Raw genomic sequence first — 27,405 nt, forward strand, 5'->3', positions numbered from 1 at the left:
GCTGAATTAAGCTTGTAAAGAAACATGTCGATTGTAACTTCAGATAAAATAAGTCATTTATTAATTGAAGTGTGCATTGGTCAGTGTCTCTGTTTGCTTAGCTGTAATTACCTCTGTAAGTCTATCATCTTATCGGATTCACTATCAGTACTTCAGTCACTACACATTTGGAAGTTCAACACACATACCGATCTCTGTGTCTCTCGTACTATAGAATATTATTCTCGACCAGGCCAATATAAATGAAAACGACGTTGCTACAATAGCGCTATCTACAGAACGTCTGATTTTAAAATAGCACAAACTTTCAACCTGGTATAAAACACCATATTTAGTGACATATATGCATCATTTTTTAAACATGAATCCTTCATCGTGAAGCACGTTGTGATAGAAAGTTTCTGTTTCTAACCTACACGTGATCGTTACTTCACATGAAGGAACATTTTAATACAATAAATGTTTCTTGTATTTTAAATTTATTCTATAATATGGAATGTCTGCAACCCTATTTGATTTTAGTCTTTCAACCAACCTTTGTACTGTTAATCAACCTAATGTATATTTTAATATCTAATTACACTTTATGTACACCATTTACAACCCCCGTTGATCCAGAACCTTCATATATTTTCATCATATTATCGTTTTGTTTTGGTATATTTGGACACATACGTTTTAATGATATAACCCTTTGTGTGGCACCATACAGCCTTACAGTGCTGGAGCACCGTAAAACCCACAATCAGTCGATCAATCGATCTTTGCAAGTTATAATCTCTCTGGTGGTCGCGTGGACCTAAAGCTGGAAAGCTGTCCAGTTGGGATGTGTGTGTGTGTGTGTGTGTGTGTGTGTGTGTGTGTGTGTGATGTCAACGTAAGATTTATATAGCCAAACATATTCGGAAACAATGTCGATTTTTTTTCTTCATGATTTTACTTATATGTTTTACACATTTTCTGATTTTGTGACTGATTTTGTCAGGAGCTTTCTAGAATGAGACTTGTAATGACCTAAAATACACGTGTTTGTTCAAACGTTAATAAGCCCGATATTACTAAATCATTCATTTCTAACGTGTCAAGAGGTTTCCAGGATACAACTGTTGAAATGTATTCGAATGTCCTGTTTGAAGAGGAACTTATTGGACCAGTTGTTGAGGAAGTCAGGTTGCAAAGAGACTTGTTTTGGAAGGTTTCAATCCATAAGTATTATGTTAAGGAATACACAATTTTATATTTGTGCATGCTCATTAAATATATAACGTCCAGGGTCATAGTACTGAATAAACTTCAGTTGAATGGACACGCTATTGCCTGTATACACTATGCTGTTTAAAAAGCACTGTTTGGTAACGTTTGGTAATGAGAGTATTTAAGATACATTGCAATCATACTATTTGTCTGGATCAGACTTATGGACCAAACGAAAACGTATTATTCCCTTTGAGAATTAGGAAGAGTACCGTGCCTAATTAAATTATTTCATAATATGATGCTCCAAGCAAGGATGTATTAACAAAATAAGGATTTTACGCAGGCCCAAAATAAATACTGCTTTATATGAACGCATCAGACACATAGTATATAAAAGACTTCAAGAGAAATCCATTTATTATTTAAGTCGCAATAAGTGTCCCTGTTTTCATAAGAATTTAAGAAATAGATATTTTTCAAAATAGTACAATATTCCCTATAAGCTTCTCCGCACATAGTCTTGCCAGACAGTTAGCTGGCGCCACAGATTGTTTAACTCAGGGGTCAGACTTCTTCAGATTTTTCTTAAATATTTGAATTGTTAAAATGTGATGAACATTAACAAAATTAAAACAATATATTGACTCACACAGTCGGTAAGATCTTTCCCTGGTACTCAATGAAATCTTTGGGGAAAATGGAGATAAAAAGATTTCTTGCAACAAAAAAAGGTGGTATTGCAGGGGTTAGAAGACCACTCCGGAAGAAATTTATACATACCTCAGTGCAAAATGCGAAGTTTATAATCAGGCGGTCTGAATCATGGCAATAGGAAAGGGTGCAACTGTTACAAGCATTATTGCTCTTACCATGGGGTCCAGAGCCTTGTTACATCCACATTCATTCATAATAGTATCTTCTTTTGCTCGACAACAAGCAAGTAGTTTTCTTGGATATAAATGACCAGATATTATTGTTTGGTTTCTCTTGTTGATTCGAAAAAGGTAAAAACCTCTATCTTAAGACCGGGGAGAAACGCTGTAACATTCAGGCTATTTTCACATTAATTCACTCCACACAAACCCCTCAGAATAACTTTGTAATTAATATTGTTCTCAAAATTTCTTAAAAAATAAGAAGCCTCTTCTACAAAGTTCCAATATCGCTAACTCGTGGTGTGTTTGTTCTCGCGCTTAGGAGGTGCGAAATGGGAACATTTGCGAGAAATCACAGCAATATACCAGGGACACAACTCGAAACGGAGATGTCCCCGTTTTGGATAAGCGGCAGATTTGGAACCCAGTGACATGACTTAGTGACCAAAACCTTGAAATAGGCGTATCTGAGCATGTCTCTGTTTGGTCAGCTTTTTTCATGTTTGCATCATTTTGTATACAACAATAATTACATTAGCTATCATAACGATGAGTGTAATTAATGGAGACGGAATATTTTTTCATATTTGGGTGTAAATATCGTACAATATTCAGATTAAATAACATGCCCAATGACGTTTTTTTGTTGTTTCATTTTCTTTTTGACTTTTGAAACATCATATATCGGACGGTACATGCAATAACTTTCAGCATGATTTTTCTTTGCTTATCATGACACGTAATAACTCTCAAATTTGCTGGGGTCTTTAGACAACATTTCTGATTGCCACCAGCAAATTCATCTAGAACAGCCTTCTTAAAATTAGTTTAATTCTGTTTAACTTTCCTTGCATCAAATATGTAAGTTTTAAAGATCGAATTATTTCACAGATTCCGTCGTATTACTTTGGTTCGCCTTTTAAATCAGTATTGATCCACGTGACCGTATGTAAAATTGCAAACAGTATGATTTAAGAAAGAGACTGCTTGTAAGAACATACTCTACAAGTCAATAATAAATGGATACTCAGAAATATTCATATTTGTTGTCTTTATCTATCAGTCACTCTTTCTAACTTAGCATCATTTTATAGTCGTTTTTAACCAGAAGTGTGTTTATGTAATATACGTATACGAACACGCATTCATTCGAGGATATACACACCCATGCACCAGATGAAAGAAGATAGACATACTGACAGACAGATAGATAGGTGAGAGCCACAAATGTCCTATACATGTATAGTGTGTCTAACATCGATATTCCTCCAAATTGTATACTCTAAAATTTCCAACCGTTCAAGGAAATAAAATTAAAATAATCATCAATGAAACTCGTACGTGCGCCTATCTGTTCAAGTGTGGTTGATATTTGTGCATTTTGAAAAAAACTCAAGTTATTTCATGAAAAATATAATGAACATTAATAGAAAAGCAACAGTCTAAATCAATAATAAAAAAACATCAAGAAGTTAGAATTTTTTTTTTGTTGTCATTCAACCTCCATTAACTGCTATAACTGAATAACATATTTTATTTATTCTTCAAGCGAGATAAATTGCAAGAACTTTGTACGCAGCGATACACTTTCGCACAATCCAATAATGCAAACTAGAGCATAAGGTAGTAACGGAAAGATAATGAAGTTCTGAAATGGGCAGATAATATTTATTTGATTAAACTATCCGGAAGTGAGTTGCACCGATATGCCCTCTGGTGTTTTCAAGGGGAGATACTAACCGTGAAACCCCTTATACACAGCCCAATCGAGAGAAAAAAAAATCGTTTGAATCAGTCGCTTAATTCCCGTTTACGCAGAAAATTCTCTTTGTCTGCTCCACTTCGATGTCACGCACGTTGCAGCCGAATAACCAATTGCAGATGGCATGAACAATATATAACATAATTTACATTATGTATGTAAACGTGCATAAAAAGGTAGTACAGATTTCCTTTTAATACAGAGAGAAACATGGATTATTTGTTTATTAGTGGATGGTCAACCGTTCGTAACATGAATTCACCAAGTTAGACGGATCGTAAGGATGGTTATTCAAAGATAATGAACATTATTTGTATCTTGATTTATGCAGATACTCATTGAACAAGTTACAAAAGGCAAGAAAATCAAGCCATTCAGCTTTACTTATAATATTTTTTTGAATATCATATAATATTTTTGTGACATATCACTGAATTAGAAAACGTTATATCAATGATTATTGTTGTCTAATTGTAACCATGTGTATTATGGTTTTAAATTTAATTAGAACTTGTAACAACGGTGATATAGTATTTAACTACTAATGACAACCTTTCCGTTCTTCCACATTAAAGCGTTAAAGTTAATTCTGACGGCAAGTTGATCTTGAGTAAATTGAAGAGTATAATATCGTTTTGTAAAATTTTGCATTTTCAAAATAATATTATATATTCATTTTTTACTTAAATTAACTGTCTTATTTGCTTCACTCAAGTGATCGTTGAATTTCCAAATGGTTTCCAGGTGATCCTGCCAATAATCATTGCAAATAATGATGTCGTCAATGTATGCACTATTGCCATCAATACCTGATATTAATACGTTAATTAAGCGCTGGAATTTAGAGGGAGAATTCTTCATACTAACTGGCATCATATCGTATTGAGAGAGTCCATCTGTAGTTGCAAAAGCCGAAATTTCGTTGGCACTGTCCGTAAGTGTACTCTGCCAGATTCAGTTTAACAGGTCAAACTTAGTAATATATTTTGCATTTCCAATCGTGTCAATACGGTCATCAAATCTTGGTATTGGAAATGAGTCTATTTTGCTGACACATTTCACCTTTCTGTAGTCTGTGCACATAAGGAAAAAGTCATCTTGTTTTGGCACAACTCCAGGTACTTATGCCTTGTTCAATAAAGTTCTTTTCCGAAACAATATTCAACTTCTTTTCCCACACATTCTTGCTTGAAAAGATTCATCATGTAAGGGCGCTGTTTTAGAATCAACAATTTCAACATCCTGATAGATTTTGTTTGCTGGAAATGGAACATCTGGGAACGAGTGCTCATATTCACATCTTAGTTGCTTTAACTCATTCTTCTCCTCTGGCTGTAGTTGTGATTGTTTATTGCAAAGATTTTTTAATATTTCAGAATTTTTGAAGTCTGGTTGAACCAAAGTCATTTCATTCCGTGTGTACGTCATCATTGAAATCGTACTTGTTTGGGACATGAACAACTAAATTTATTGAATGAGCTAGCTCGATCAACATACTCTATAACATACTGATATGGCACAGTTGTTTACCTTGCCGCCTTCAGGTGTATCAGTGATATAACTTAAATCACTGACTTTCTTTACAACTGTATAGGGACCATACTACCTAGACAGAAGAGGACTGAAGTATGGCCAAGACAGCTAAAACTTTATCACCAGGATGAAAGGTTCTTATCCTTGTAGTTTTGTTATACCTCAGTTTCATTTGTTATTAGGTACACTGAAGACTAATTCTTGCCATTTCACAATCTCTCGATATTTTGCATTTAAAATCAGAAACATAATCAAATAAACTGATCTCTGATTCTTCTGTTACAAGAAGTTTTTGTTTTGATAACTTCAATGGAACACGAACAGTGAGTCGGAAAACAAGTTTAAAAGGATTAAATCCAAGGGACCTTTGAACCGACTCCCCAGTAGCAAATAACAGTATGTGAACACCATCTTCCCAATCTTTTTTTGGCATCGAAGAAATATGACCTTATCATATACTTTAAAGTCTGATGAAATCTTTCCAACGCTCCCTGGCTTTCATGTGATATGCAGAGATATTGAACTGTTCAATACTTAATTCATACATAACTTGTTTGAAGATTCCCGACATGGGTTTTTAACCTTGATCAGATTGGATGGATTAGAAAGGCCACAAATTGTAAAAAACTTAATTAAGGTTTTCACTATAGTTTTAGTCTTAATATTCGGTAAAGGAATTACCTCTGGAAACCTTGTTGACGCACAAATAATTGTTAACAAGTATTCCCTGCCTGACTTGGTCCTGGGTAAGGACCTACTCAGTCTACCATTATTCTACTAAATGGTTCTTTAAATACCAGAAATGGTGTAAATTAGCTTTAGGTAGCTTTTGTTTAATTTTCCTACTATGTGACACGTGTGATAAGAGCTACAGTAATTAGATACATCACTCTTAATTCTAGTCAAGTAAAAATGATGTAAGATATTCTGGTAGGTTGTATTGACTCTCAGATAACCAGCCAAGGGTGTTTCATTAGCTAAGCTTAGAATTTCCTGTCTATATGACTTAGGTACCACAATATGATAGCTTACAGACCATTCGTCATCAAAGGGTACCTCAACTGGTCTCTATGTCATCATACGGACCCCGTTTTTTAACAAATAGCAAGTTGGTACCTCTGCGGAGTCAGCTTTGCTAAAAGCACTCTGAATCAAACAGATCTCAAGATCCTTTTCCTGATCGAAGACAAGTGATTGACGTTTGTCACCCTAATTAGACATTTGGGAATAAGTTGTTAAAAAAGGGTCACAGTGATCAATACCTTTTGACTGATCAGTAGCAGAAGCAAAAGTGACCTTATGAAAAGGCTGACCAATACGTGTTTCGGCTAATGGAATTGAGCTACTTTTGGCATAGCATTAAGAACTGCGCAAGCGGGCAAATCAGGGATTCAATTTTGAATATGATCAACCTTTTGATCTTAGCAATGCCTGTCAGTTACAAATGGATTAAACACAGCCTCATTTCCAGCTAAGCTATTGCTTAAGAAAACAATCAACACTCAAGCGCTAGAAGTCAGTGGCCCTGAAACTAAGTCTGATGTTAATTTCATTTTGGAGAGGAATTTTAATAAAACCGCACTCTACTCCCTGAAAGAGAACATTGTCAGAAGAAGAGCCTTCTTATACAAAGGCAAAATACCTGACAATTAAAGACTCTGAAAAGTTCACATGTCCCTTAATATTTTTGTACGAATAGTCTTGGTCGAATCACAAATAAGTGATATAGAACACTCAGCCATGAATGGTTCATAATTCTCTATTACATAATCAGACTGAACTGGGGTTTGTTTGACCCCACAAATTTATTGATTCCAATACATTACCATGGCCTTGACCTATGAGAAAGAAGAGCATTTGGAACTACTCTGTCTTTAGTATTTTGCTTATATTTTAACTTAAAGCACTCATAAATAACGTGCCTCATTTGCTTGCAATAAGTACACGTTGGAAATTGTAAGGATTTCTGACCAGTCTTATCAGATGCTGAATTCCAATTAGTTGGTTGGGATTTATTTGGTTTTCCACAAACCATTTGTTGAGAGGAAGTCTTAATGACAAATGAAGCTTTGTAAGCCAAGGAATACTCGTCAGCTGCACGAGCAAAGCTTTCTACGGTATCTAACTTATGTTCATCAACTTTCGACGTCATAACGGGCGCTGTTCTTGACCCCTTCGACTAATATCAGATGTCTAAGTTTGTCATAATCTGTATCAATCTATCTTGATGCACAACATCGGTCAAACAGTTTTTCTTTTTCCCTAGCATACTCGACATGGGTTTGGGTATATTCTTTTTTACAATTCCGAAACCTCTGTCGATGTGTCTCAGGTACGACCCCATACGCTTCAAAATAAATTCCTTTACCTGATTATAATCAGTACTTGCTTAAACTGATAGTGAAGTATATACATCACTCTAGCTTTTTCAATAAGTACGCTTTGTAATAATAAATTCCGGTGTTCTCTTACCATTTTGAATTCTCTGCTAATTTTTGAGAAAGTGAAAAATACTGATCTATTATCTTTTTCTTTAAAAAGTGGTAACAATGTAACATTCTTTGTAACATCAGACGCTGAACTTTCATAAGTGGAGTGTTTTTTACTTGTCATTTTCATTTCTTTCATTTTACTTCCATTTTCATCTCTCTCTCTCTCTTTCTCGTATTTTCGTACTTGCAGTTTGATTTGCATCTTTTCTATCTGAAATTTTCTCTCTCTTCCCTTTTTCTGCATTTGGAACACTTGAAGTTCCTTTTCCTGCATTTACATTTTCAATTTCACATCTTCTTTTTGAATATGTAATTGTTCATCTATTTCCTAATTCAGTAATTGAAGCTCAAGTTTTCTTAACTTCATTTCTTTCATTCATTTCATTGTGGTATTTTAATTTTAATTCTGCAACTTGCAAATTAGAGCAAGTTTCGGACTTGCCAATCAGACTCAAGGCTCTTTTATCAGTCATATTCTTTTCTACTAAATATTGAACCAATATATCTTATACTTCTTGTTTTAATGAAACTTAACTTTCCTCTGAATAATCATATTGTCTGGCAGTTAAATCAACTCATCCTTTTTCAAGAACTCTAACCATTTTAAGCTATGATTTAAAATAAAGTTCTCTACTTTAGTTGACATTATGAAATTGTTTGGTTTCGCTATGTAAAATCAAAAAGATTCGGAACTAAGATAATTCCGAAATAAAATGAAATAAATTTCAAAATGGTTTCAATATCTCTGAAATACGTATCCCGGATAAGCCCCCAATTTTCTTTTACGGCTCTATTGTCACAAACTTAAGCAACAGCAAAGAAGCAAAACCAGCAAGTTGTGTAAAACTTAACAAACATTTTAATTATTAAAGACAGCAATGAAAAATATGATAGGAACTCACAGAATAATGAAGTGAATCAAAATTAGTCCTTACAAAGGTCTATGAAAGTCCTAAACAAATAGAAAATCGCTTCTAATTTTCAACGTATTTGTTCTCCAAGAACAGTGACGTCGTCGAGATGGCGTTGTCAAGAATTCTCTCGAAAAATTTATAACAGTTCCAGAATAATATTATTGTCCATATAATTTACACTTTCTAACACCAGTGAACAGTATAAACAAATGTTTTTCCTCTCGAAAAGTACATCATAAAACACATTAGCTGAACTACATCAGGAATCCAAAACGTGTGAATGACTCCAGAAAGAGGAATAAAACTGAATACTTAATAGACTCCATGTAACAACATATACTATTGATTGACGACAAACTATGTATGTTTACGTCACTTTGCGCAACCAATAGGAATCAAAATAATTCTTCTTGAAACGTCCATATCCCATGAGTCACTGAGAAACCATGTCATATTACCCATTTTATGCCTTATTATCACGATTATTATTATGCATTGTCAATATGTAGGTAATATCTATTTAGAGATTCTACGTAATTTGCGTTTTAAACAGAGATAAATTACGACGCGATTTAGAACCAAAAATATTCTGTACAAAATTCGAAAATTAAATAAAATATTATAGCAAAAGTTACCGAAAATATAGATATGCATAACACTTGATGCTTTGCTTCTGTCAATATCATCAATATACATTGCGTCATTTTCAAATTTCAGAATAATTTCGTATCGACTAATATTAAATATCACAAAAAAATCTTTGTAAAAAAAACAGATGACAGATTTAAGAATTTAGAGTTTCTTATTGTGCACTTAATTTTTTTATATTATCTAGCACATTAATATTTCTTATTACTTGCTTTTAAATACCTAGTAAGCAACCAGTGAAAACATTTATTACAGGATTATGGATATTATACGTCAATATAAAGAGAAAGAATGGCGCGATATGTTTTAAAAACCTCACCAAAATATTTTCTCCCATTATGCATGTCTCATTGTCCTAAAATCATTTTATACTAATTTAATGTTATAATAAATTAAAATATACTGCTCCATAATCTTTTAATTTGTATGTTTTTATAGCTGGGTATGGAAGACAATTTCAATTAAAATTTACAACAAATAAAAACAATACATCGGGGAGACTTTGGAAAAAAATAGGAACATAAATAATTTGGTATTGGTGGGTAATTTCTGGTATTCTGATTTTAATATCATGCAGATATACTGAGAAAAAAAAACAACAACTTAGTTTTCATTTCAAGCCATATAAATATTTGTCAGAAACTATCTGTTACATTAGCTACTTTGCCATAAAAAGATATTGCAAGCCAATCAGATCCGATCATGCTGTAGAAAATGCAAAACGTGTTAGGGACGTTCTTAACTTACGAAGCAAACAGCACCACTACTGTTTCACATACTCCTGCTCATACCACTCTGAGCCAATAATGATTTTACGTCATAAAAACGGCTTCAAAATATTGACAAATTTTCTTAGTTTTAGTACACATAAAGGAGCAGCGGCAATAGTTAAAATTAGTGACAGAATCACAAGATAGCAAGCTAGCATATGAAGATAACATGTATAGTTGAGTGCATAACTTAGCTGTAATTGTTATTGTTACCATTATCCATTAATATTTGGAAAGATTTGTTGCAAAATAATAGAGGCTTATTTCTAAAGTTGATACAGTAACCAACAGTGATAAAAATTTTATAACCGTGTCACTAGGCAATACAAATATACCATCATCACAAACGGTGTAGTTCCATCGCAATTTTGAAACTGAACATCGTTGCTCAAATCATTTTATTGAACTTGTGATCTTAGCATATTTAATTATTATTTGATTATAATCTTGCTAACACAATCTTACTTTCTCAAATACAATGGTTTAATCTTCATTGGAATAAAACATACCATGTCACAGATGTTGTTTTGAATAAGACAATCCATATACATAAAATATATCATGCGATGTTTTGCTTTAACCACGAACATTTTACCTCGATCCTCTTCTATTTTGCAGAAGACAACCTGGTCAAATGATTCGTATGAATCAACATTATCAGTGTTAAAAGTGTAATTTTCATTAACTTTAATATATATAAAAATTGTTTAAATATAAATTGTATTATCAATTACATAATTCTTGTCTGCAATACTTATATCATTTGATTTCTTCCCATTGGTCACCGCTCCGCTGGTCTAGTGGTTAAAGCAAGTTGGCGGATTAGAACAATGTTGACATCGAAACAATAAAGCAATCTTAAAGATCCAAAGACACACACACACACACACACACACACACACACACACACACACACACAAGCACGCGCACTTCTCATTTGTAAATAGACTTCATATTAACTCTCGGATGTTTGCATCAGTTTAGGTATTTCCAAACATGATTTCTTTTGGAATATAGATATTAAAACAAATTAGGTTAACTTGTTTCAACGAAAAGCACTGCTAAATTTGAATATAATCATGTTTTTGTAGCTGAAAGTAAATGCCAAGCCTATATACGACTTTCTCTAGCTCCAGTATATTTCAATCACTAATATCCAGCTGTTGTTCAACATACTGTCTGTTTGTTTTGATCTTCTAAAATATCATGGCAGACTCTTCTCTGCATCTGTTAATAGAATCATCAGCATACAATCACCAACTATAATTATCAAATTCCTATAGTCATTTTCATGTGAAATAATATTTTTCAGTGAAGTACATATTCATCAAAGTAGATTTTGGTGCAATAGATTTGCTAACTTTCATATGATATTAAGTTGCTGGACAAGGATCAGGTGCTGTACCTGTCACTTACATCAATATGAACTCAATAATTTCATTTCTTCAAACTTTACATTATAGTTCGGTTAAATAAATCTATATTTTTGCAGTATTAAAGTCATCTTAGGTCAGAATACAATAGTTCTAAAAACTGTATTATATAAAGATGATTATGTGTGATATTAGACGATGAAACGTGTAATGTCAGCGGCCTAGAAAGTAAATACTATTTGATGTTTCTAAATTTGCTTGTCAGCCATTGGTAGTATTTTCAAAAGTATAGTTGAAAGTCACGGTCTGTCAGAACAAATAATTTTATGATTTCATAATTTATAAAAAATATTATGAATTTAATCTCCTTGGAGCAAATATATTCTGCAGTAAATGAAGATTTATGTATTCTAAATGTTAGCGCAATTGGCTATGAAGATAAGATCGATAAATTGCTAACGTACATGCAGTTGATCTATTTATCGGGTGTTGCTAGAAATGTGTGATGGAATCAAATTATAACGCTAAGACAAGATTGTGAAGTGATATCTCTCATACTCTGCATTTTTTTATAAAGAAAAGTTAGTTCTGTTGTTAGACGTCTAAAAACAACAAACAGGCTAAAAGCGACTCAATGATTTATTTTACCTGGATTCGAACAACGCTTAGCCGTGTTTCTGAATAAAGTCCGATTTCTATTTCATTTTTGGGCTATTGTATTCAGGTTCAAAAATAATGTTTATTGCCCACTTTGTGAGCAACACTTTCATGGATAACACCTGTTTATTTCAATAACATATATTCGAATTATTTGTACTAAATCGGTGTAAATCGGACTAAATAGATTTCAACCTCATAATCTCACCTCTACATGAGTATAGGGCACATCAGTATTGTATAGCAATAATCCATTGATTGCGTCATACAAAGCCAAGGCACCTGATAACTTTTCAGAAGGGCCCGTCTCTTTATGGTCGATAAAAAGTAACATACATAGACAGACATAGTGTATTGAAACTGTTAAAAAAATTATCTTGTTTGGGCAAAGAGATGTTTGCAAGGTCTAGAGTCTTTTTTCTAAAACATGCCAACATGAACACAACGTCTTTAGCGTATACCTAAGAAAATACACAGCGGAATGAGAATGGCGTGGCAATATCCATTGAGAGAAGGAACGTACACAATATGCTTTTATTACAATGTATGTAAAATATATATCAAAGCACCCTTACATGTATATATGTTTAAGTCTGAATCAATAGAAATCCTGACTATTGAATGTACCATAAACATGCTACTATTTAAAGAGCATTTCACTGGAATTTTATCTACATTACTGTTGACCTTGAAGCATTCCTTTCCTATCATTACATTATCTCCTAACGTTTAGTAAGAAGCAATATGCTACTTTCAGTTTTTATATTATAGGATTCAATGATCATGGCTGGGTATTTATCGATGTGTAAATTTTACCTAATCGCTCACAAAGTTTACATAAAGTCCGAAGGACGGACTTTATGTAAACTATGTGAGTGATTAGGTAAAATTTACACATCGATAAATACCCAACCATGATCATTTAATCCTTATAATTCCAATTTACTTCCTAACATCAGATCAGACCAACGAAACATTTACTTTTATGTACATCGAAGTTTTCTTGCATCTTAACTGCGAGAGAATACATTGCCCTATTTTCTCTAGCTTAGATTCATCGATCGATTCTTTATACAGTGATACGGGATAGAATGCCATAGCGGGTCATGCCATTAATATACTGTTATGGTCATTATTTTAATACATAAAAAATGGTTGTTGCGGTTAAACTAGGAATGTTCCTTCTTTTGTTTTGAAAATTATGCTTGCGTGTGGCACGTGTTGTTATAGCAACGTCGTTGTTACTTTCTACGCATTTCGATCTTTCAAGAGCAAAATCGTGACCTTTAATAACCGCTGCTGTAACATGTTGTCGCGGTGAAATGCAATAATTTCCGAATATTAGCTTCTAAAACCTGATATATGCCTTCTTCGGCAAAAGGGTCGAATGTTGGAATGCAGGAAGGTCTGTGCAATTACAATGTTTTAACTTCTAGTGGTCGATTTTAAGCTGTGCCTTGTCATTTTTTATCAGAAATCACAGGAGTGGGTGGGTGGGAGCTTGTTGTTATTATTATTATGGTGCAAAGCGTTGATATAGATAAAACTTCACATCAAATGATCTGGTAACAGGGAACCAAAAGTAGTCCGCAGAACTTATCGATGTGAAAAAATTCCAGATCAGTATCACGTGACAGTTTACATCCAATCAAAGCGCCGAAAACGCAGTAAATTTATAAAAATTGGAATTATCAATCTGTAACATAGTAATTAGTACAAGTATTTTATTATAATGACGCTTTTCGTCATTATGTGTTCTGTTATATTTTAATTATTTAATAAATAATTATTATCATACTGTTATCATTTTCATTATTTTCTTACATCATCGGGCATTTTATTACCCAGCAATATTTTGTATAAGGTTTTTGTAAATGTCCTTAATGGAGTAAAATTAGTTAAATATCTTTTCACTTTGATATTATATATATATATATATATATATATATATATATATATATATATATATATATATATATATATATATATATATTGAAATTTTCGCTTGTGATATATAAATATTGTCTGCTCTTCCATAATGTCGTGTGCATGTTTACGTATGTCTGTATTTTCAGCGATTTATATTACTAGATTTTAAAATAGATTATTGTAATTATACCTAGTCTTTAAATCTAGTTTTTACATATTCAAATAAACAATTGTGTTGCCACTGTGACTGATATCCTTTATGGTGATTTGATGTAAAATCGTTTGATATAATCAGCTGTTATTTGACATGTTTAAAGCTCCCGCTTCCAATAAAGTCATTAGTAATATATGTTATAGTTAAAGTTACTTTGTTTTGGTACTCACTGTTGAGTTAGATTTATCAGCACAACTAAATTCATTGGCAGAGCTTCAAGCTGTTCTTGCTCATCTTGATTTTTCTCTTAAATTTATGTTCCTAACATACATGCTACACGCTTCAATTTTTAGGGCGTTCTGGATGGGTTTTTGTGTGTGTGTGTGTGTGTGTGTGTGTGTGTGTGTGTGTGTGTGATTTGGACATTTCAACGTAGCTTTAACAATTTTTCAGTCATATCGCTACGATGTCTGCAGTGTGGCAGTTTATAGTGATGTCTAGCACAGGGGCATCATGCCGTAGACATGTAGCATGATCTCCCACCCAGTCACATTATCCTGACACCATGCCGACCAGTCCTAACACTAACCTCTTAATGCTGAGCGCAAAGTGAGGCAGCTGTTAGTACCATATTTGTAAGTCTTTGATATGACTGGGCCGGGGATCGAACCCACGACCTCCCGCATTTCTTGGCGGACGCTTTATCCACTAGGCCACCGGAGCGGTTTGAGGGTGGTGGAGATGTGTCTAGATAACAAGCTAAAACAGCATCATAAAGCAAGCTTAAGTTAGTATTAAGAATGTACTATTCTGGTTTGATGGGGAGACTGTGGAGCAATACATATAGCGTGAATGTTTCATTTTGAAAATCACAAAATAAAATGATTGAGTGATTGGTAGGATACGATATTCATTTTAGACTAGACATAACTCGTCATACTATATACATCATCTCCACTCATATCTTGTCTTATCACATAGTCTGTACACTTTATCTATAGTGTGTGCAGTTTAATATTTTTGATACCATAACATGTGAAAATATCACCCTATGTGATTCTGATTGGTCCAAAATAAGCACATACAATTATTGTGCAGTATTCTATTGTGGGAAACATTGTTAACCCCGCCATCTGGAATGTTTTGTTTGTAATGAACATTTTGGAGGCCATTTTTAACTCGACTAGAGAAAGGAAATTGAGTAAACATTATCTCGGCTGTCTGAATATGGACAGGTTATCCCTACAGGGGTTTCTTATGTCATGCATAACAATATCATCATAAGAAAAATGGCGTGCGGACTACAAGACAATAACAACAATAAGAAGCAAAACTAAGGGTATAGCTCATTTGACGCCGGGCTGTATATCTGTAAGATAGATTTAGAATCCACCTTATAAATGATAACTTACAGAGTAAATAAACTAATCTCTGTTCACAGAAGAATGTGGACATGTATGGGCCTCCAACTGACAGAACTTTTTCCAACCACAGTATATTTACTCAGTATATATTGTGATGAGAATCCGACTCAAGAATAAATTTGTTTACGTCTTCTGTTTAGGCTAATGTTCCAAATCAAATGCTATAAATATACGGTTTAAATGCATTACAGCAAATATGGGAATTGCTGCATTCAGTAATTCTATTTTGCATGAAAATAGCAACAATGTAATATTTAGTTCTGGAAGGTACATTTTAGTGTAAACATGTACTCTAGGCCTACCGTATCAAACAATGTGACATCAAATCGCATTGATTTTTCTGTTTTGAAAAATGATTTTGTTGTATAAAATGTTCTGTTTATTCGAATGGAATCTTTTACTTTGATTTGTAGTTTGAAAAAATGTACAATCTACCTTTACTAGTTCAACTTTATTTGAGACTAATTTGTATGCACAACAAATAAAAGGTGGACCGTCTGTCAGAATGAACGAAATTATCCATTTTTCTTTCTATCTAATTAATTTCCACTGAAATAAAAACGGTGATAAAAAGAATCTCAATGGTTTAATATTAAATTTATAAAAACCTTTTGAGATATTGTTTATTTATTAAAGAAGATATTGGGGAAAATGTCTTAAATTAGAAAACAAGACTTATTTCAGGGATATCAGTTTATATAAATTAGGCGTAGGTTGCATCAGACATATTGTGTGCATATTTAAAACTTTGAATTAGTGTACAAAACCTTTCAACAATTTAGCTATAAGACTAGTAACCTACACATACATGCATAAATTTAGTTTTCTTTGCACGTAATGGCAACTAAGGTATAATCTGTGAAGTAATAGGGTATACGACTAATGGATAACGTGGAACAATACAGTATTGTTTCAAATTTGAATAAATAGCCTCTAACTTAAAACATCTTACTAATGAATCAGCGAACCTTCCCCAATTCCATGCTATTGACCTGAAAATGGGGACAGATGCAAAGTTTGATAATAGACTATCTCTGTGACCTCACCAGGATATTTTATCTACGCAACCTTCAAGTTTTGATCTGTACGTAGTGTTAGACCGCAAACGCTAAATGAATTGTATAACGTGGCAGGCTTAAAGGTAACTATCCTTTTAAAAATTTGCCATAAAGCTATAACGTACTTTTGATTGCTAAACGTTAGATACCATTCATAACTTAATTAAAGAAAGTAAGATCACCTATCTTTTAGGTGAAAGACCACAATATATCAATATGCACACGTTTTGACAATATATTGTTTTTTAATAATTGGGCACACATACAAATTGGAACTGTACTTGTAAATTGATCTAATCTGGCCTGTTAATCAGTTAGTAAAGTGAGATTGGAGTCTATAGAAAGAAGATTTTACAACCGTTTACCGATATAGTCATGTGAATGATATGGACAACGACAGGATAGGACATTAATGAACTTTTACCCCATTTGGAGATAATGTCAATTTTATTGTTGATTTATTGTCACAATTTGTGCATATTATGTTATTTTAATACAGAAGTAAGAGAATATTTACAAATTCTAGCTCCTCTTGTAGAGGGAACAGAGATTGTCAGTTTTCTTTACGCACACCACAAGTCACTAAATATAATAAAGTCACTACAGAATCAGTGTTTCATACAATTTGTAGCGAATTTCGCAAAACATTTTATATTTTATGGAAAGACGTTATTAGATTTACATATTTTTTAATAACTTCATCAGCGTCGTCACTATTTATACATCTTTGTCAATACCACATGACTGCAGCTTATTTATCATTAAAACTAATTTGTCTCAAGACAAATATCTTGCATGATCTGTTCGGTAATTTCTAGCTTTGCATTGTGCATTTAATAGAAGAAGAAAAAAAAAACCGTTGCAATCTGTGACACATTTTGTAGGGGATGTGGTTGATTGTGATAAAATAGAAATTAAATTAATCCAAATTGGTCTATGGATCTATAGATCAATTTGGTCTTCACATGGACCATGCATCTCTTAATTGCAGAAACTAATTGGAATATTAATGAAAGTTGCATGAGATTTAGTTTGTACTATCCTATAATTTGCCTTTGCCAGAAGCAGCATTTGAAATCATGCTGATGTCATCCTTTACCAGCGTTATCATTAGCTGCATGTACAGGCAAAGATCGAAAACAAATGATTTGTGTACAGTTAAATAATGTGTGTAATATAAAGGGTACAACGGGTTTCTAGTACGATGATTATCCCTTCTTATGAAAGATAATGCTGAAAATGCGCAAAACATGAACTCTATAAAATCAACTGACGCAAATAATTAGAAATATTTACCTTTATTAGGTTTTACAAATTTGTTCGTATGACAGTAACAGACACTGTAACTTGACGAACCAAGATAACCATACCCTACTGGTGAATAGCTAATGGTACAGGTTTCGATGGATATTTATGAAGTCTTTCTCGCATCTACACACGTAAAAGTGCGATACTTCGATGAAAGAAGATATAGAGGTATGTATCTTTATTTAGTAGATGCGAGGAAATATATAAAGTGATGGAAAACTTTATTTCATTCCTAGGAGCCATGTGGAAAGACACGATGTTTCCACTTCATCTTTTTGACGAAAGATTCTTCTTTTCGTTTTAGTAGATACAAGAACATATTTCACTATTAAAGAGGAAATATTTTTAATGTCGCAAGTGGTTTCACCCACACGTGACAATACAAAATATTTTGACTTCATGAGTGAAATATTTCCTCATATCTACTCAAAATACATAGATTGTGTTTTTATTATATATTATATAGGATATTGTCCCATTATGTGCGAATACCATTAATGAATGCATTAATGTATCAATAAAAGTAAGTTCTAAAACTTTACAATACTTTTAGGACAATGAGCTTTTAAAAATATAATTCCTAAATAGGAAAATAACTTTGTTCGAAAGTGCTCTCTACGTTGTGTCGATAAAAGAGGTGTTCTTCCTACTGATATATTTCAATATCACATCATGAAACATATTATACAAAGGTGGTTGAAAAACACGTCCCATCGCATTGAGATCGTAACATCTTGAACTGATTCACAAAATCACTGGCGTAATTTTTGTACAAGTCAGTTTATGCAATGCAAAACGACAGTGATCTGATTCCAGGTTTTATCTGAGATTTTTCATTGGGTAAAACTGTCTGATCAGTCCATGACGTCATACAAATCTGATATAACTTTGTGAACAAGGATGCAAAAATATATTAATGGGGACCTTCTTTCAGATCGAGGTATGTTCATTCATTTTGTCTAAAGCGTTTTTTGTTTTTTTGCTATTTATATTTTTGAACGTATCATTTATAGTATATTTATATTTTACTGTTTTTGATAATATAAAACGTAATGGTTTATGTTCGTAAACGAAGGTTTGAACAACAGATGCTGCATCTTAATTTTGTCCTGAAACAGTTAATTTTCTAGCAAATTTGCTCCTTAAACAATATTCAAATATGTAACCATAATAATGAGGTTTTAAAGTTTTGTCTTGGATGAATAATATTCAGTTAATTTAAATGTTTTAATTTCTTGTGGAATCTCTGATCTCCCAAATCAAACTTCATCATTTTGACAACCATGTAAAACGACAAGACTAAAAACCATTTCTACTTATAGCCGAAATAGTCTTTTTTCTTTATAGATTTTGTCATGCAAACTGCCACTGCAAGCATCTAAAATAGACGTATTTATTGATTGCTATCATTGGTGCGTGATAACTATTAGTGGTGAGTGAATTAGGTATTAGGTGTAACATATCCGATTTGAAAATAAGGTGCATGTACATACATTCTTACTTTAATATCACCGATACTTTATAGTATGCACCGCTGATACTCTTGTGCTTAAAACATCCAGCTAAAATATGGCATGTAGAAAAAGCTTGAACATCTTTGTTATTATAATATTCTTGTACCTGTGTCTGCTTAAAAGTAATCCTCCTTAAGCCAAATGCCTTGCATAGTCAATTATCAAAGTTACAGCTTTAGAAGGTATGTACATTTCAGAGAAAAGGTACTTAAATGTATCACGCACCTTAAGTAAGCATGCTAATGAAGAAATGGAAAATAAGAAGTGCCCATTGGTTTATAGTTCCAACGATGAATATTTTAACTGTCTTATTTGTAGAAACTAACGACAAGAAATATTAAAGAATGTTGCATGAAGTTTTGTTCAAACTATCTTGATCCTGTTCTGGCTAGGAGCGCTAGATTAAAAGGTCAAACTTCTGTATCACCTATGCCAAGCGTTCCATGATCTGTGTTATCGTTACTGCTAACTTATGTGAAATAAATTATTGCACTAAAAGGGTGGATAACTGTATGATATTTTGCAAATATAATATTAGAAAAGGTCTTAAAATGTTTTCTATATGAAATGTTTAATTATATTTACCAAAAACGAATTTAGAAATGGGATGCAAATATAAACAACTAAACAAAACAAGAAGTAGCAATAAAGTCCTCAAGGTTTACCTTTGTTCGATCTTATTAATTTCCTCGTAGAGAAAATAGATATAGAGAATGAATTATGATGAAACGTTTTAGACGCACTCTCCTAGTGAATAGCTAATGATGCTGGATTGAAACTGACAACGTTCAATGATAGAATGAATATATGGGTAGTCTTTGGCATGCAAGTACACAATGACAGCTCTAGGATCTGTCAGAAAAGAGGACAAAGGTGAATCATAAACCTCCCATATTACTGAAAATACCATATCTTGACAAAATCGATGTCACGTGATTCAGTTGTGCAAGTCATTTCATGTATAGAACGCAGTATTGATCCGGTTGCTGCTATTATCGGAGTGTATTGATTGGATAAACCGTATGACATAGTGAAGTTTTGAACCATAGCTTTGTGAACAAGGATGTAAAATTTCAGACACAAAGATTTATTGAAGAGTGAGATATGTTTATAATGTAGCATTGTTTTACTATTAAAAGTAACGAAATTTTAAATTGTCATTACATTTGTAATTATATAATTAATATATCAATCTTCTATTGACAAGACGAAAAATATTATACCTATTTGAAAGGTTAGCAAATCAGATATTTAATTTTATATATTTCTTGAGCATTTCCAAATATTTCTTGGATTTTGTTTTCATTTAAAAATAACATGCCGTTTTATAGCAATGATGGTATAGATTCATACTTTTGTGAGTCAGACCGTCAAAAACTTGTATCCCCTTTTTTCCTTTTGATCCAAGTTAATATTTGCGAAACGGTCATGACATTAAACCTGGCTAAACTATTCAATGCCTAGTACTATTCTAACCGTCATGTCTTATATTAAGAATCCTAATACCAAAATCATAATTTTGACTACAAAAACTAAATAAATTGGTGTTAACTTAATTTTCAATTTTGCTCTAATGATTCAACTTATATTCTTGCTTTTGTTTTGTAAAAGAGTACTGTAAACACCAAAAGCTGATTTTTTACAGACCGATTTATGCGCTGGGTAAATCATGCTTTCTTTGAAGATATGGCTCGTGTGCTTTCATGGTTGATTTCTGTCAGAGGTGCAGTATACTGTGCTACTTTTGTTATTTTTTGAGTTAAATGCCATCTTGCAAAACATGATAGGCTATACATGGCAGCCAGTATATCAGAAGGGGGATAAAGCCAGGAAAATCTCTGGAAGGACCTGCGAAATAATCAAAGAGAAGCCATTTGCCTTCACACCAGTCTTACACGATTATCCTTGTTTTGGATAGAATAATCCATATAGGATAAATAAGAAACCGCCTTTTCGGCATAATTAATAATGTTATTCTATGATGGATCAAATATATTTTGGTAATACTAATTTACTGCAAGAATACAGTCTACACGTGGCGATTAGACAAACCCTGATATTCAAGCGGACAAAGCTTTGTCTAGGTCTTATGCGAATAATCTGACATGCAATCGTATTACAAATATTTACCGATTTCATTGCTGCCTTTTCATTGTACCCGTGAACTAAAATGTCATGAACCTGGCAACCCGCCAATAATTCCAATAGTTCAATAACACTCCGGACAATTACCCTCGGCAATAACTCACAAGTTAATAACACATAGGATAAATACCCCTAGAATGTACCCCTATGAATAATAATCCTCATCAATACTAACCCACCAAACCCCGGCGCCGTTTTGATTTCGACCGTCCATGCAAGATTTTGGAAGACGAGAAGAGGTTGACTGTTAGCAGCGGTTGCAAATATTAAAATCTGGGTTGGTTCAGGTCCAGAATCCTCTGAAAGCAAGGACATCGTTTAGCTTGATTGTTTTCATGTATTTTCTCGGACTAACTAGATTTTGAATGTTATCTGCAACAGAAAGAGCATTTCCTGCAGCATGCCTCTGATTTCTGAGAGTCCATCAAACAGTATGCACGGTTAACAATATCGCTGAAGTAACGGGAGATACATTTACAACGCTGTTCAGTATGAATTCATGAAACGGTTCCATCGAAACCCGTACCTGTTCCTTCAATTGCTTGCATACTTTCATTGTCTCGCAGTAAGCAGCACCTAGTGCATGTGTGTAATCGTGCAAATGACTAATCATTTGATGACTTTTAACATTTATATTTGACTTGCATTCTGTAACTCTCTCTCACTCGAATGACATTACTCCATTTGCAAAATTATTCTGCTTAACACACACACACACACACACACACACACACATAATATATATAATTTTATTTTGACTTTATGCTGGGTTTCATATTTTCATTCTTAACATATTGTATTCAACTCTTTAATACTAATGATTTTTATTAAAAGAACCTTTGCCTATTTGTACAACTTATACCTGGATGTTGTCCCGCTTTAGTGATCTCAGTAATCACTCGATCTATTTAAGTCTTCTTGCATTTATAATATAGCTTGAAATTCAAGTAGCTTAGTTAGGCCGATAAGTATAGCAATAACTAAACTAATAGTTAGCATACGCAGTGAGATGATAAAAACCAACGCAATTTAAAATCCTAAAAGATAACCGTATATTTTGTCCTGACTTCGGTGTTTTTCTGGTTAATTGTTTTTCCATACAAACTTTAAAGGCAAATGTTATTAATAATAATTAAATGTGCTCAGAATGTATATAGCAATTGTATTATTTGTATTCTATAAGAAAAAGTTTTGTTCAGTTTTGGAGGGTTTTAAGCCGAGGGGGGTTTCGCTGTGGGGATATCCAGTGGGTTATTGTGCTGTGGTATTTAGCAAAAGGTTTTTAATGACGGACAGTTATTAGCCAGAGCTAGATCACATGAACCTACAAAATATACGCATGTTGCGTCATTTTCAGCAACCAATCTCTATGACACAAGATAATTCAATAGAGAAAGTCATTTTTATCAGATTATACAAATACCAAATTTTATCGCCTACAAGCATGTACAAAAATATGTTCGAACAGACTTTGTGTATGTCTAATAAAATGTGAACCAAATACTTTCCTTTTCATGTCACTCTAGTTTTAATTGAAGAATTAACAGTACTACAAGTTCGAGCGAATAAGACAAGAAAGAATGCTGAAACTTCTGCTGCCAGTCTTTCTGATTGGAGTGGCGTTTGGAACTGTAAGCGAATTTTCTTCTTGGTTTAAATTGAGTCTATTTTCTTTTTTCGGATGTCAATTTGTACGTTTCGTGAGTGACCAATTTTCAATATGTCCAATACGTTATGTTCTTATCACGATAAAATAAGAATGAATTAGACAAAAGCATGAATGAAAATAGAAACTACGTACGGCATGCTCTGAAACTGTAACGTTTATAGTCATAAGTAATAATGTTAAGTAATTTAAACGTGTAGATACTACTTTGTGATAGTCAAATATGACAGGAGGGGTTTTTAATATCAGGAACGCATTCAATAATAAATATATACCGTGGTTGTCATTGTTTATCTCTCGCAAGATAAACGTTGTTATCACACCAAACTATGATGTTGTATAATTTGTTTTTATGTTTTGTTTCTTTGTTTCTTTCAGCCTCCTGAACGGATACTGTACGGTACGATCTTAATTGACATGATATATTCGCGATTATAATGCATTCAGAAACAGATACACCAAGACACACAGTTCGAAATACCAAAGGGATCTTTTTGATAGAATATTTTTTGTTATTTTTATGGTACTTTTAGCAGCAGCACCAGAAGAAAAAGAATCATAAACAACATAATTATGTTCAGTAGTAGACCTAAATTAAACAAAACAAATGAATACGCTTCTGCCATGTTATTTTCGAAAGTATAATCTTCTAGGTCCATAATGCTATAATGCCAGTGACCTATTTATCGTACACAAGTTCCATGAAACGATAGATAATGACTTCAAACGACGTTTCGTCGAATCACATCAAACGACATGTCATCTTGTTAGAAAGTTCTACTTTGGGAATGTTCAGTATTCTCAACACTAAATAAAAAATATATTAAAAAAACTAAAATTAAAACGAATAGAAATTAGAAAATAACACCATTAAATAACTAGGTCTATTCGTTCCGTCCTTATTTGAACATGATGCATCACATAACTCAGTCTTGAAGGGTGAATGCAAAGTATGTCTTCTCTCTTTTATTATGCATGTGTTTTGATAAATAAAGCACTGGAAAAAACAATTAGTCATTCTATATAGATTACTTACATGTTTATGCTCCTATTTTCAGTTTTACAAACGCTATGAGTAATTAAAATCTAACCAGTGGCATTGTCTTGTTGATATTTTGCTATGCATGCCTTTGTTACACTTATTAATTCATTGTAAAACTTACTTACAACTACCACAATATAGTGATAAAGGTACACAATCAGTTCGTAACCCAACAAACGGCACGTTTTATTACGTCAATAGAAGGAATTTAAATATCGTTAACTTTTCAGTCGTTGCCAGACAATCATTACAACCAGAAATAAAATAATAAACAGAGTATTATCGCAAGAATAAAATCAAATATGTTTTTATTTTCTTTGGTATGCATGCTAGTAAACGATGAAAGATTTGACTCATGTTGAAATACTTCACATAGAGTTAATAGCAACTACATCATTTGCCTTAAGAGGCAAAATGTAATCGTTAAATTATTGCATGTAAGACTTCAGATACACACTTAATGTACATAACACATGTTTTATGCAAGTAATCTACAGTGGAACACGTACTATTTATTAGCATACTTTATTATCTAAACGTGCACTGAATAAGAGAATGAATGGAAAAGTTCAACCTACCTCACACGCAAGAAGTTTGTATTTTCATCCGTTTAGTACTGTTCCAGGTTGCGAATGGATGGTTTAACTTGCTTTATCAAAGGGTATATTTACAACACTATTGGATAATATTAGTATCTGTGGTCTAGATATAATTGACAGTTGAGCTGAATATGATAACGAGTTTACTATCGCATCGGACTCTAGTAGCAATAGGAACTTTAGCAGTCTTTAGCAGTCATATACTTAACTGTCCCGCTTTTGCAAAAAAAAAAAAAAAAAAAAAAAAAAAACAGTATCTAGCTTTTTTCGTCCATGCTATTGACCTTTCTCTCATTATTATTAATATTAGTAGTTGTAGTAGTTTTTAGGCTACAACTACTTTTTATGTTAAGCGACGAATGTGGAATAGGAAATAATGAGAACCTTTTTTTGTACAGCATTCCTTCTGTGAATCTTAATTAAGTTTCGCAATAAGGTCCGTTTTTATTGCTAGCTCCAAAGTCGTGTAATGCGCACATCCGCCTAAGTAAGTAAACACGGGCCACCTAAGTAACTTACTGTGAAATACGTTTCAGGCTGCAGTGACTTCGATTAAGGTTGTCTTTTAGGTCAAACGTTGGGGCCCTGCTGGTTAGAACCAATCAACTTTGCTTGATATGAAAGTGCAGCGTCAAATTTATTATCTTTCAAAATATTTTTACATTTCTAGTTTCTTCTAATTTTACTACTTAAGCTTGCACGGATAACGGGGAGATACAGGTGATGAATGATGGCATTACCCAGTACAAGTCATTATATGCCACAGAAAGTGACAGGCAATGCAACGTTAACAGAACAATTAGTGCAGGAGGATCCGTAAAGTTTATCATAAATGGATGCAATGTGGTAAGATGGCAAAGTACTTCATAAAATACTTTATTATATACTGCATAAGAAAATGTTTGTGAAACATAGCTATTCATATTTTCTAATTTTGGTTTGTACAAAAATTGATTTCTTTCCGATTATTTCTGATGAACATTCAACTCTGAAATAAATATTCATTATAGCACGCTGCTCTATCCTCATATTTCCATTGTTGTATTTCACAAACCTGTCATACCGGTTTCTCCTATAGTAAATTCTTGTGAACATAATGAAGCGTAACATACATAATTATTAACTGCCAATACCTCTCCCTCCAATTGGGTATATTTATTTGTTGGAAAAGATTTGAGAGTATTATATAATCCATAGTAATTTATCCCATACAGTGATCAAAGAACGGCTACCCTTGCATTCTTAAGAATCGCATGTTCTGGACTTTTAGTAGTAAAACAAAATATTATTTTTTTTTACATAAATATTAATTCAAGCGTAGTACTCATGTTTTCCAAAAAAGCTATCAAAGGGCGAATCCAGAAAACTAGCGAACGATTATCCATTGAGTTACTTGTTTCTTCATTAATCTCTTGATTCAAAACGTGTTATGTATGCACTTGTTAACTCAGGTGATGCCAGTTAAAGCCACCCTCATGGAAGAAGAGCAGGATACTATAGGAACAAATGTAATTTTCGGCGGAAAGGGAGTTGCAGGATACGAGCTGCAATGTGGCGGGGTACCGATCGGTGGATCAATTACCGTCTTGCAGGCCAAATTACAAGTCGGGTAAAATTATTACTACATGATGCCTAACGATGCTAAGGACTATATAAATGAGATGAATCTTGTCTTATGAAAGGATATATGTGAACTCATCTGATAAATTAATCACAATTATTTTTAACAGATCACGTATAATAATGGACGCAATGGTAAGAGTTCCACGTTTATACCTGATGAAGAAGAGACAACATTTATTTTCGTAATTCGTCGCGAAGATTGCTGTTACTTTATTGCCTTGTTGTTGTGTCTAGCCCAAAGCCACCATTAGGTCACATACGATGCATACTATTATGTGTCTGCTTGATAAACACCCTAAAATAGTCTTTGAAAGTAGCCTTGTATACTATTATATTATATTATATTATATTATTTTATATTATATTATATTATATTATATTATATTATATTATATATTATACAAACATATTCATATCCTCCTCAGAAATACTGGTTTCGAGTTCAAGGAAGAACATCAGGCTTCTTTAGAGTTGAAAATGGAGATTGTTGAACATGGGGTCGTTCGAACATCATCGAGCCCTGTAAAAGTTGGAACCCCCTTGAATTTAACAATTTCTGGATCAGGTAATTCTCGTTGAATAGATGACGAAAACAAATACATTTTTCATCCATCGATGACCTATTTTAAGAGTTCCGTCTTTTTATTGCAATATCTGTTTCCCTTAAGATATACATATATCCATTCAGACAGCTAGTATACATATGTACATACATGAGTACA

General features: G+C 33.0%; 1 protein-coding gene across 2 annotated transcripts in view; it reads left to right on the forward strand.

Moving 5' to 3' along the window:
• Positions 1 to 18,920: 18,920 nt before the first annotated feature.
• The window catches only part of LOC149780943 (uncharacterized), a 161,002-nt gene continuing 152,517 nt past the window's right edge, over positions 18,921 to 27,405 (forward strand). Inside the window, exons 1-6 of one of the 2 annotated variants that reach the window (XM_089938045.1) lie at positions 18,921 to 19,034; positions 23,280 to 23,384; positions 23,798 to 23,819; positions 25,755 to 25,906; positions 26,512 to 26,669; positions 27,109 to 27,248. In XM_089938045.1, the coding sequence (XP_089794171.1) occupies positions 23,334 to 23,384; positions 23,798 to 23,819; positions 25,755 to 25,906; positions 26,512 to 26,669; positions 27,109 to 27,248 (523 nt within the window). In that variant the 5' untranslated portion in view covers positions 18,921 to 19,034; positions 23,280 to 23,333. Of the gene's footprint in view, positions 19,035 to 23,277; positions 23,385 to 23,797; positions 23,820 to 25,754; positions 25,907 to 26,511; positions 26,670 to 27,108; positions 27,249 to 27,405 lie in introns of those variants that run through there. The other variant, XM_089938046.1, reaches the window with a different exon arrangement.

This window comes from Sinohyriopsis cumingii, chromosome 16 (assembly GCF_028554795.1).
Source record: "Sinohyriopsis cumingii isolate HCF-2022 chromosome 16, ASM2855479v2, whole genome shotgun sequence".
Taxonomy (NCBI): domain Eukaryota; kingdom Metazoa; phylum Mollusca; class Bivalvia; order Unionida; family Unionidae; genus Sinohyriopsis; species Sinohyriopsis cumingii.